This window comes from Puma concolor, chromosome C2 (assembly GCF_028749965.1).
Source record: "Puma concolor isolate L17-30 chromosome C2, mPumCon1.1.hap2, whole genome shotgun sequence".
Lineage (NCBI taxonomy): Eukaryota > Metazoa > Chordata > Mammalia > Carnivora > Felidae > Puma > Puma concolor.
This window is the reverse complement of record NC_141675.1, coordinates 110046589-110058676: the sequence shown is the minus strand read 5'-3', so window position 1 is coordinate 110058676 and position 12088 is coordinate 110046589. Positions and strand designations below refer to the sequence as shown.

At 36.1% G+C, this 12088-nt stretch overlaps 1 protein-coding gene across 1 annotated transcript in view; it reads left to right on the top strand.

Annotated features, from left to right (window-relative positions):
- ZPLD1 (zona pellucida like domain containing 1) overlaps positions 1-12088 on the top strand; it is a 139236-nt gene that overhangs the window by 105409 nt on the left and 21739 nt on the right. The window contains exons 9-11 of the mRNA XM_086675545.1: positions 3360-3580; positions 6997-7178; positions 8584-8656. Coding sequence (XP_086531671.1) covers positions 3360-3580; positions 6997-7178; positions 8584-8656 — 476 coding nt within the window. The remainder of the gene's footprint in view (positions 1-3359; positions 3581-6996; positions 7179-8583; positions 8657-12088) is intronic.

Sequence of the window (12088 nt, the reverse complement as noted above, 5' to 3'; positions counted from 1 at the left end):
CTGTTCCTAACCAGCTGGCCTAGGTGAGGTTCACTTTCTGTACTACCCCATAGCTCTCTGCCCAATCTTTCAGTCAAACTGGGTCATGACTATTTCCTCTTATGGACTATGATCTGAGAATAAGTACCACTACTTTGTAAATCCTCAGTGTAGTCTGTTGTTCCAATATTTCATGTGATTAAGTAATTCATTACTCACATCAATGAATATTATAGCTTCCTTCTTTCTGGGACTTTCAGTATATAGAGAAGATAAATATACAAGTACACAAACACATACATGATTTTAAGGCTATATGACAGCATAATGGAGTGACATAATTTAGATTTTGGATCAGGAAAATCTTTGGGGAAAAGACAATGAAATTCAAGACATGAAGAATAAATAGGAGTTAATTACACAAAGACTGGGGGTATGAAGACATCCTAAGCAGAGAAAAGAGAATTAATGGCCTTGTGCAAATCTGTACTAGGCTTTTTTAAATGCTCACAGCATTTTGTGGAGGAATAATTTATATAAAATAAGATGCACCAATTTTAAGGGTGCACCTTGCAATTGTTCAACATATGAATGTACTTACGTAACTACTAACCAGATCAAGATAGAGAACATTTTTATCACTCCACAAATTTTTCTTGTTTCTCTTATTCTAGACACTTCCACCCCAGGAGGTAACAGCTACTCTGGCTTTCATCACTCATTGTGATGCATTTAAAAAACTGAAAAAAAAAATCAGTGAAACAAATATAGGGAGCAAGGGACTAGTAAGGAGAGAGATGTGAATGCAGAGATAAGAAGATGGCAGATCCTGGAGAGTCTTGAGGACTTGGTTGGATTTGGAATTTTGGTCTGAGTGAAATGAATAGCTTTGAAGACTTGAGGAGAGGCAACATGATTAGATTCATGTATTAACAGCTATGCTAATTAGAGAGGGTTAAGAGTGGAAATAAAGGAGCCAGTTAGGAAGCTAATATAATATTCTAGGCCAAGAGATAATGGTGGCCTGAGCCAAGGAATAGCATATAGATGGAGAGCAGTCAATTGATATAAGATGTGGGAGCCTGGGTGGCTCAGTCGATTAAATGTCCAACTCTTGATTTTGATTCAGGTCATGGTTCATGAGACTGAGCCCCGCATTGAGCTTTGTGCTGACAGCACAGAGCCTGCTTGGGATTCTCTCTCCCTCTCTCTCTCTGCCCCTTCCCAGCTCACATGTGTGTGCACACACTGTCTCTCTCTCAAAATAAATAAATAAACATATATATATATATACATATATATATAGACATGTATATAGACATTGGCCATGAAAAAGATTTTCCATCTTTCTCTCTACCTTTAACCATGAAAAAGATTTTCTTTCTTTTTGTAATGAGCTTAAAATCATAACCAAACATAGAAATTTTCATTTTTACTTATTCACATTTTCAAAATATAACTCACTTAGCCATCAAAAACCACCATGGAGAATGAATACTCCAAAGAAATATACTGTTGAACACTTTTACCCTTAGATTAGAATTGTGGTATTTAAGTGAATTAATTCTATGCCAAAAAGTCTTGAATGATATTTGCATATTACTTAGGTGAACATCATCTAATTTAGTAAAATTATCTTTTAGTTTGCTTGTTTTCTTTTTTAAACAGATTTATTTCTCCAAATAGCTTAGTCGGTTTTTGTTTTGTTTGTATCCACATTTAGAAAATCTGATGCTTATTTTTGATTCTTTAAAGAAATTTTTTTACATTTATTTATTTTTGAGAGACAGAGTGAAACAGTGCACGAGTTGGGGAGGGGCAGAGAGAGAAGGAGACACAGAATCTCAAGGAGGCTTCAGGCTCTGAGCAAGCTGTCAGCACAGAGCCCGATGTGGGGCTCAAACCCATGAACTGTAAGATCATGACCTGAGCTAAAGTCGGACACTCAACCAACTGAGCCATCCAGGCACCCCTTGATTCTTTATCTAAGTGGTAAAATGGAGTGTTAAAAAGTGGCAAGCTTACTGCATTAATGTCCTAAGGCTGCCATAACAAAGTGATACAAACAGGGTGACTTCAAACAGAAACGTATTGCCTCATAGTTCTGGAGACTAGAAGTTCAAAATCAAGGTGTCAGCAGGGCCATATTCTCTCTGATGCTCTGGGTAGAATCCTTCCTTCCCTGTTCCTAGCTTCTGGTCATTTGCTGGCAATCTTTGCATTCTTTGATATTGATGCATCACTTCAATTCTGTGTCTTCACATGACATCCTTCCTACGTCTCTGTCTTTTCATATGGCATTCCTTTTATAAGGACACAAGTCATTTTGGATTAGAGACCCACCCTATTCCAGTGTAACCTTATCTAAACTAATTACATCTACAATGACCCTTTTCAAAATAAGGTCACATTCTGAGATACTGGGGTTTAGGGCTTCACTGCATCTTTTGGCACATGATTCAACTTGTAACAGATAGCAAAAAGAATCAAAGTAAGTTTCTGCCTCTGGGGAATTGCCTAGCAGCCAACCTCTCCATTTGCTGCATATATTTTCTTCATTACATGTAGAAAAATAACTACATAGAAGTATGAAAACGTGTGTGTGTGTGTGTGTGTGTGTGTGTGTGTGTGTGTGTGTGTGTGTATGTGTGTATGCTCACCTGTACAGACCTGATAACTCATAGAATAGTCATGGAAACTGGGAAAATGATGTTTTAAATTTCCATGCATAGTTCATTCCTTTTATTTTGGCATAGTCACTGGCAAAATTTTCTTAAAGCAGGCTATGCATGTTTTTTGTAGTATCAGCACATTTGTTTTCATTCCTTTCTCTCTAGAGTAATTTAATATAGGCAAAATAAAATGGAATTCTGACGGATGGCTTATGTTTCTCCATCCTGGGTAAGATGGCTTACAAAACACCAAAATGCTCAGCAATATGGCTTATGAGGGATTTTAACTGCTTCTTCCTTATACTTGGGAAAACTTACCACTTGCAGTGAGTCTCACTACTCTAGACAGGTTATCTGAATAATTCAGATGATTACTCTGGTTCTGAATTTTCTCTGCAAACCTGATTTTGCCCCTTCAGTTCTCTAATCATTCTGTAACACTCAACTGACATTTAATGCAAATCTACTGTGTATCAAACACAAAGAAACAGAGATGTTTTATAACTCCTAAATAGCTAAATCTAAGACTATTTTCCCTGGCTACTTCTCTTAACAACCTTCACATTGGATCTTGGTGTATTCAAACATAGGAATGAGTTAAACAGGCTGAGGGGATGAGTAACTACATTAGGGGATGTTATAGTTATTCTTGTATCCTGCACTGTGCTTTTGTGACTAATATTTGCTTTCTATATATTTTTATTTCAGCTGAAAGAGACATCAATGTCTATTGTGGGGTGCAGGCCATTACAATGAAGATTAATTTTTGCACGGTACTTTTCTCGGGTTATTCTGAAACGGATCTGGCACTGAACGGAAGGCACGGGGATTCCCACTGCAGGGGGTTCATCAATAACAACACCTTTCCCGCGGTGGTCATTTTCATCATCAATCTCAGCACCTTGGAGGGCTGTGGAAACAACTTAGTGGTAAGATGAGTGTAAAATCCTGTGCGAGGTTTGGGGTCACAACAAAAATCTCTCCCCGTTTCATGAAATCATCAGAAGCCCAATCTTTCAGGAAGAAATTCAATAAAACTGAACAAATCACTTCCGTTGCTTGTGTGAGGCTTTAAACATACAATTTTATTTTCCAATGATAGTTCCCCTTATTGTAGCTGAGCAGTAGAGGGGCTCGAGATCAGCTACACTACTCTAAACAACATTATTTGTATGAGTGACATTGATAAATATTTCTCTACACTTTATCATTAGCTATGTTTCTCCTGCTTTTTATGGAACTGTCTTATCATGCAGAAATTGTTTGCTTCAGTGAGTTGGACAATGGGTCCCTTGGCCTATTGCCTCTTAGTGACCTCATTCAGAAAAAAAGATGAAATATAGAATGGGAAGACTAGACTCTCCTAGGTTTCATGTTTACCGTGGAATGATCCACACCAGTGTCGTGTGAAAGAGGGCTGTCAGCATTTCTGGTGTGATATTCTCCATTGTGTGGGACTGTCCTTTGAATTTCAAAATGTTTTTCATACTCAGTCTTACTCATGAAATCCCAGTAGATTGTTCAGAAAAGGAAATCTCTCTAGTCATTGTGAAAATCAAATATTTCCATCCCCAAACAGAGTCACTAGTCTATGTGATTCATTATTTATGCTTGCATTGAACACACACACACACACACACACACACACACACACACACACACAGGAATTGAATAAGGAATTGATTCTCCCAAGAATTAAAATTAATTGAAGTATAAATATTGTGATTTGAGGGGTGTTACACTGAAATTCATTGAGCACTATTTTTCATTTTGCTTGTTTAAATATATTCTTATTGGTAAATCTTAGCACAGACAAAAAGGAGATCCAATGAGCATGACCACTTAGCACAGTGAATAAGGAGAAACTGGCTTTTCCTCTTCATAAATTATTATTTGGGATTAAAGAGGAAGGCTTAATTTCTCTAAGGACAGGGTTTCTAAGACTTGATGGGGGATGGGAGACAGGAAAAAGATTTCTCTGATTTCCTTCTTTATCTTTTCCCAGAGGGTAGTTAGAATATTGTGCCCATGACCATTTCAAGCCTGCAGCTTGAGTATTGTTGACTCTTTTTATTAAAAACATTTATTCATCTCTCTGAGTTGTGCACAGAGAGGTTATGAAGTGAGCCTGAGGGAGTGTGACGCAGGCTGGTTATTATATGTCTGTATTTCCTTGTGAAAGGAGGAACCCACGTGGAGAGACAGAGTTTCCCTCCTCCCACCGTACCCTGGGGTCTTTCCTTCATGGCACTTTCTTCTCTGGATTTAAGTCTTGCCCTGCTACCAAGAAAACAATTCAGGAGAAATGCCAGGCAAAGCATCTGGGTGTGTGTGCACATGTGTGGGCGTGTGTGTGCACACCTGCTGTTTACTTTTTTTAAAAAGTTGAATGATTTAGGTATAAAAGTTGCTACATATGTGTACGTGTGTTTTATTCTGTTTTCAAAGAACTGGTATGTTTAGCTAGCCAGTCAGGCAAATGTGAGAGGAGGGGAAGATTTGCATATATTTTCATTTTTTCATAGACTTCACCAGCTTTGGAGTTTGCTCCAAGGACAATCCTACATGGGAAAAATTAAGTAGACTATTACGTCACTGGATTAGGATAAAAAAATTGTTTCAATTATAGTAATTCTGGCCCTGTTCATGAATTAGCTAGATAATTGCCTCAGCTTTGCCTATGTACTCCAGGTTCACGCATAAAGTTTATTCTCTTGTTGAAAAGTAAGTATTATAGGTTTCCATAATATCTGCTAAAAGTATTTATTGAGCATCATACTGTAGTTGATGTAATGGGAGGAGCTGTATTCTATGAAAAGTATAGAGTGTTATTATAAAAGTCGAGAACATTATTATTTCTATAATGGTGGCCAACAACATTATTATGAAAGTCAAGAACATTATTGATTATTCCTAAAATGGTGGTTCTTAAATCTTAGTGGGATTGAATAATCCAGTCTCAGGAAAATACACGTATGGACAATATTTTAATATAAAGTTTGAGAGTTCATCCCCTTGAAACCTGTCTATGAACTGTTACCCTGGGAGGGGATGAGAATCTCCATGTATGTACCACAAAGGAAGACCCTCAGATGGTCACATCAGAAAAAAAAAAATTGTGACCTTAATGAATTTGCTCAAAATTTATCTCAGGGGCCCCAAGCTGCTGGTGTCACTGTGTGTTGCTGACCATGCAAAGGCAAAGGCTAAGGGGATACCCTACCCACAAAGAGTTCTGATTATGGTGAAGGGGACTGCCAGTTTAAGAGACCGCTCATGCACTGTGACTCCTCCTATGATGGAGATGAGCATTACGGTGGGACAGTCAGGAGGTTTCCTAGGGAAGCTGATGAGACCCAGGGAAAGAGTAGGATACATCATGGTGAAGCAGGGGAGAAAGGAGGCAGAGAAAGCATGTGCAAAGCCTTAACGAGATCCTTGTGACTGGCTGGGGCATTTTTTTTTTTGAAATTTTTAAAAATGTTTTTATTTATTTTGAAACAGAGAGAGAAAGAGAAAGAGAGAGAGAGAGAGAGAGAGAGAGAGAGAGAGAGAGAGAGAGAGAGATGCAGGGGAAGGGCAGAGAGAGAGGGGGAGAGAGAGAATCCCAAGCAGGCTACCCCGATTCAGGACTCAAACTCACAGTGAGATCATGACCTGAGCCAAAATTAAGAGTGTGATGCTTAAGGGACTGAGCCACCCAAGCGCCCCTGCATCTGGGACATTGTTAACCAAGTGTGTGATTACAGGGATATGAAGCGAAAGTGGGAATCAAGATAAGGTTAACAGCAATATTTTAAGCCATGCCACAGAATTTGGACTCTACCGGTGAACATTTTGAAATGACTTATTGTAGCACTCTGAACATGTACTCTCTCTCCTTTCTTACTTATGAAATATGAATAAAGTGTCTTTGGTGAATATGAAGTTTCATTTAGTTAAAAGACATTGATCACTTATAAATAGCATTATGTGCATATAATCTCAAAGCCATGGCATGTTGTAGTTGAAACAGATGCTAGAAATGATCTGGTCTAGGGGCGCCTGGGTGGCTTAGTCGGTTAAGCCTCCTACTTAAGCTTAGGTCATGATCTCATGGTTCATGAGTTGGAGCCCTGCGTTGGGCTCTGTGCTGACAGCTCAGAGCCTGGAGCCTGCTTTGGATTCTGTGTCTTCCTCTCTCTCTGCCCCACCCCACTCACACTCTGTCTCTCTCAAAAGTAAATAAATATTAAATTTTTTTAAAAGAAATAAATGATCTAGTCTAATGTTTTCTTTTGCATATGAAATGCCTGGATTTATATATAGCTATTTAATCATTGAACTTGATCTACCATTCTAACAGGTATCCACAATTCCTGGAGTCAGTGCTTATGGGAATTCAACTTCAGTACAAATAGGAAATATTTCGGGATACATTGATACTCCAGACCCACCAACAATCATCAGCTATCTACCTGGGCTTCTTTACAAATTTAGTTGTAGTTATCCATTGGAATACCTGGTTAATAATACCCAGCTTGCCTCGTAAGTTCAAGTTCTATTCTTACTTTCACATTCTGTCTTTATATTTGAGTCATTTTTTTTTTCCTGAACGGACTTATAAAGATAGCAGGATTTGTTGAGAATAGCCAAACTCAAGGTAATGGAAACTATATTAAGTCCTTATCTATCTATCTATCTATCTATCTATCTATCTATCTATCTATCTATCTATCTAACATTGTTATGACCCATATCAACAGATCAGATGTATATATTTTCCCCCAAATTAAAACTGGCTCCAACTAGTCAAATGACTGCCTGGGGGTTCTCCTCACTCCCTTCAGAATTGCCAAAGACACTAATTGCCCAAGCACTGGAGTGCTTATGCAGTCCAGAAGGTGTACCATTTCCAGTGGATAGAACAGTCACTGCATTGTTGGGTCCTGCTTGGCTTCAGACTCTGCCAGATGCTCTCACTGTGGGACTCTGCTGCCTCAGAACCTGGGGGCTCTGTGCCTCTTGCTGAGGTGTCAGCTGCATAGGTGCTGATGGTCCCCCAAGAAAGGTGGCCTCACTCAGAGCCCAGGAACTTCAGATATGGACTGTTTATAGTCATGTATTGATTCATTTTTCCCAGAGGACATACTCCAAGACAGGGTTATATCCACATTACAACAGAGTCACTGGATTTGTCAAATATTTTTGATAAAGTGGGGTGATTGAGTGAAAACTTTCTCTTCTCAGTTCTAGGGTTTGTTATCACAAGGGTGTAGTTATTGTTTAATCTTAGTCATGAGGGAATGCGGAGGCCACATTCTGTTTCGGTTAAAAAATAGTCACAGCTGGTTTCAATGGCACAATGATGATAAATATCTTGGTGAAAAGTAAGACTTGGAAAACAAGAAAAGAAAGGCTTTGAGTCAAAAGGATACAGGTGTAAAGGGAAGTGGGCCATGAGGGTGTCACCATCTCACTCTGTTCCACCTTACTTTCCCAGTAAACACATTCCTGAGTTGCGGTGTATATGGAAATTCATTCATTTATTCAATAAATAATTATTATACTTCTACTATGTGCCATGCAATGTTCCAGCAGTGAACAAAGTAAAACAAAATCCTTGATCTTATGAAACTTCTAATGGGATTGATGAAAATTCAGATTCAAATTATATTGGAATGACATTTTTCTTTAAAGTCTCATATATATAACGCAAAATGGAAATAATGCCTTTATAAATAAAAAGATCATAAAGAACAGTTTGTCTTTATTTGGTCTCTTTTGCTTTTTGATACGTTCAATGATTTAAATCGTGTGCCTACTCCAGACCTAGGTAAAAGTATGTCAAGCTTACTCAAGAGTTTTAGTGCCTTAAATCTAATATTAAGGTATAACTGAAACTTTTAATTTAAAATCTATCAATGCTTTCCTTTTTCTAAATCTGTTTTAGGTCCTCAGCTGCTATTTCTGTGAGAGAGAACAATGGTACATTTGTCAGCACTTTGAACCTGCTCCTTTATAACGTAAGTTGATGGGTGACGGATGTTATGTTCTCTCTCATCATACTGAGGAGCCATTTATGTGGATGGATTTTATATCAAAATCTACCAAAGGCCACATTAACCCCGTTATACTTTGGTAACATTTATCCACCTTTACTACCATTTTTATATATCCTAGTGATAAAGGTATACTAAAAACTCCATTGCTTTCTAAAAGTTGATAAATGACTTAGATTTTATTTTGTAAATGTGATTCTACATAGTTATTCCAAGTGTCTATCTACATTTATATGTATATATTTATTTGCATGTGTGTGTGTATGTGTATGTGTGTGTGTTTAGCCATAGTCAGGGTCAAGATGTTAGCAGTAATGTTTTTGTGATAAAAAGATAGGAAAAGTCCAAATGCTACTTCTCTTGAGGGCACGCTTGGTGATGAATGTGTTAATATTTTCAAAATGGATTTTGGCTGATGACAATTCTGTCACATTTGAAATAGTTTGGGTTGACTACATAGTATTGTCTAAACTCTTGTCATGTAAATATCGACAGTGGCAGGAAAACATAAAAAATACATGGATTTCTATTTATAACTCTAACATTAATCCCCCAAATGATATTTTCATGTTGATTAAAAATTTTTATTCATACATTTTAAATGCCTGATTTAAATATCAATTTTTCAATCTATCAACCAACATTTTGGTAAATTATGAATCTGATTTTTACATTATTATTCATGTCATCATGGCACTGAGTTATAATTCATGCAACTGATTTAAAAGTCAGTGCTTTATACTTTGAATATAATGAGCTATAAATATTGTAGTAGGACATTTTCCAAAGGCATTTAAAAAATCATGTTTATAAGTTTGTAGTCTGACACCACTGAGTTCTAAACAACAAATTAAAATGTATTGGAATGAAGATGGCCTTTCTGTCATTTCTAAACTTTCCTCTGCAAGGAGAAACTGCCAACTTACTTGGTTCTATAATACTCAGCAAATATGTGCCAGTATTCATTCCCAATATGAACAGATATTTATTATTGTTTTGAGCAGTATTTTTAAATTGGAAAGTTCCTATCTGCTGATTTATACATGTAAGCTCCCTGAGGTAGAATTGAGGTGACTGGTTTGGGTTCAGTATTATTGGTTATTTTTGAGTGAAACAAAGATGAAAATTCCTGATTTTAAAAAAGTAAAAAACATGCCCAAATGGTATTTAATGACACCATTATTTTTTGTGTGTAAAATTAAACTATTCCCTTACTGGAAAAGCAGAAAATAAAACTTTAGAAGTGTGGATTTGTTGAGAGCTTTGCTGTGAGGGTCCTTCTTTTACCATTAGAAATAGTATTCCTCTATTGTTAACTAGACATAATCCTTCAAAAACTTTCTAGCATCTTTTTAAAAAATTTTTAATGTTTATTTATTTTTGAGAGTGGGGGAGGGGCAGAAAGAGAGGGAGACACGGAATCTGAAGCAGGCTCCGCGCTCTGAGCTGTCAGCACAGAGCCTGACGCGGGGCTCGAACTCACAAATCCTGAGATCATGACCTGAGTCGAAGTCAGATGCTTAACTGTTTGAGCCACCCAGGTGCCCCCAAAACTTTCTAGCTAGCATCTTAATGCTAAATAAAAGCCTATAATTTGGTGATAACCTTAAGATTATAATTCTATGGTAAAAAAGGCAACCAATTGTTTGATATCAGACTATAAATGAACTAGGTAGTGTCAAAACATCTCCTTTTTTTTGATGTCTATGCTTTTTATTTGACAAGACTTAACATCTTAAGATCTCTGATGAGAATAGGATGTGGAAAAATATTTCAGAAAACAAAGCAGACACATCTGATTTTTAACCAGTTTGCAATAAAGGTATCATTAATGTTGGAATTAAAAAGTTAAATTGAATTTTAAAAGTTATTTACCAGACAATGAAATAAATAATAAAATTGAACAATTTCTCCACAAATTATGTTTTTTAATTAACAGACCATTTTTTACAGCAGTTTTTGGTTTACAGAAAAACTGATCTGAAAGTAGAGAGTTCCCACAGACTTCTTGTGCCTGTACACAATTTCCTCTATTATTTACACCTTGAATTTGGGGGTATATTTGTTATAATTGATGAACCCATATTGATGCATTAACTGAAATGTATAGTTTACATTGAGTTTCACTCTTCCTGTGTATTTTGTGAGTTTTGACAAATTCATGATGACTTATACCCATCATTACTATAACATATAGAAGAGTTTCACTGCCAAAGACTACTTTGTTTTTAACATGACATGGTCATAATATTTTGTCATGTTACAGGGCACTACCAAACTAGTAATTTATACATGCTTCCAGTTATAAATAAGTCACAAAGATGAAAAATACATTATAGGTAATATAGTCAATTATATTGTAATCATGAGAAAAAAAAAGCCCTAGTAATTTACATGAGAAAAAAAAATTTGGTTTACTTTCACTAATTGATCCAAAATCATATTTATTATTTGTTTGAAACACTAACATTTAGCTGTCCAAGTGTAATTTTATTGCAGCGTTTCAAATTACATATCATTACACAAGCATTTGTGGCCAAGTCTTCCTATTTCACATGCAGTTTTTGAATGATGAAAAGTTACATTTAATACCTACTACTCTCATTCTCTGATTAGTTATTTGGAAAGGAAAACTTATATCTAGTTCAGTGCAATTGTTCATATCTATGTATTCTGGCAGCCAGTAAATGTACTTAGGAAAATTTTATTTATAAAAAATAATTTTTATATTAATAATTTATAAAATAATTTTATTGACTATTCAGTTTCCATCTATGTGGATTATTTCAAGTTGAACTGTGGCCTTATTTTTGTGTAATATAAATGTATCGGTTTTCTTCTCTGTGGAAAGCAAAGATGACTTTGTGAATTTGAATTGTATCTAAATGTTAGTGTCTTCTGAGAAGATAAAGAAAGAGTAAACCTGAAATAGTGTTACAGTAATACGAATGTCTTTTCAAAGTTGAAGAAAAAAATCTAAAATAAATATAATTGATTTTAGGGACAATATAATGAGAGTAAAAAAAAAAACAACTATACAAAATAAAGGAAAAAAAGTAAGGTAAAAACATTACCTTTTAGAAGCAATTTTAGAAGGAAATATTTGTTGATTCATTTGCAAATGACTTAGCAGTATAATAATTCTAACAAAGTCAACATTCTTCAAGACACTACTGAGGCAAGTATATAATCTCTGGCGGCCCCTGGCGGACTCAGTCGGTAGAGCATACAACTCTTGTGGAGTTGTGAGTTCCAGCCCCAAGATGGGTGTAGAGATTACTTACAAATAAAACCTTTAAAAAATAAAATAAGGATCTATATATTTAATGAGGTGTGGAATACTTGGAGAAGTTTTTAAAGAGAACAGGAAAGATAAATAAAAGTATCTATTGGAAA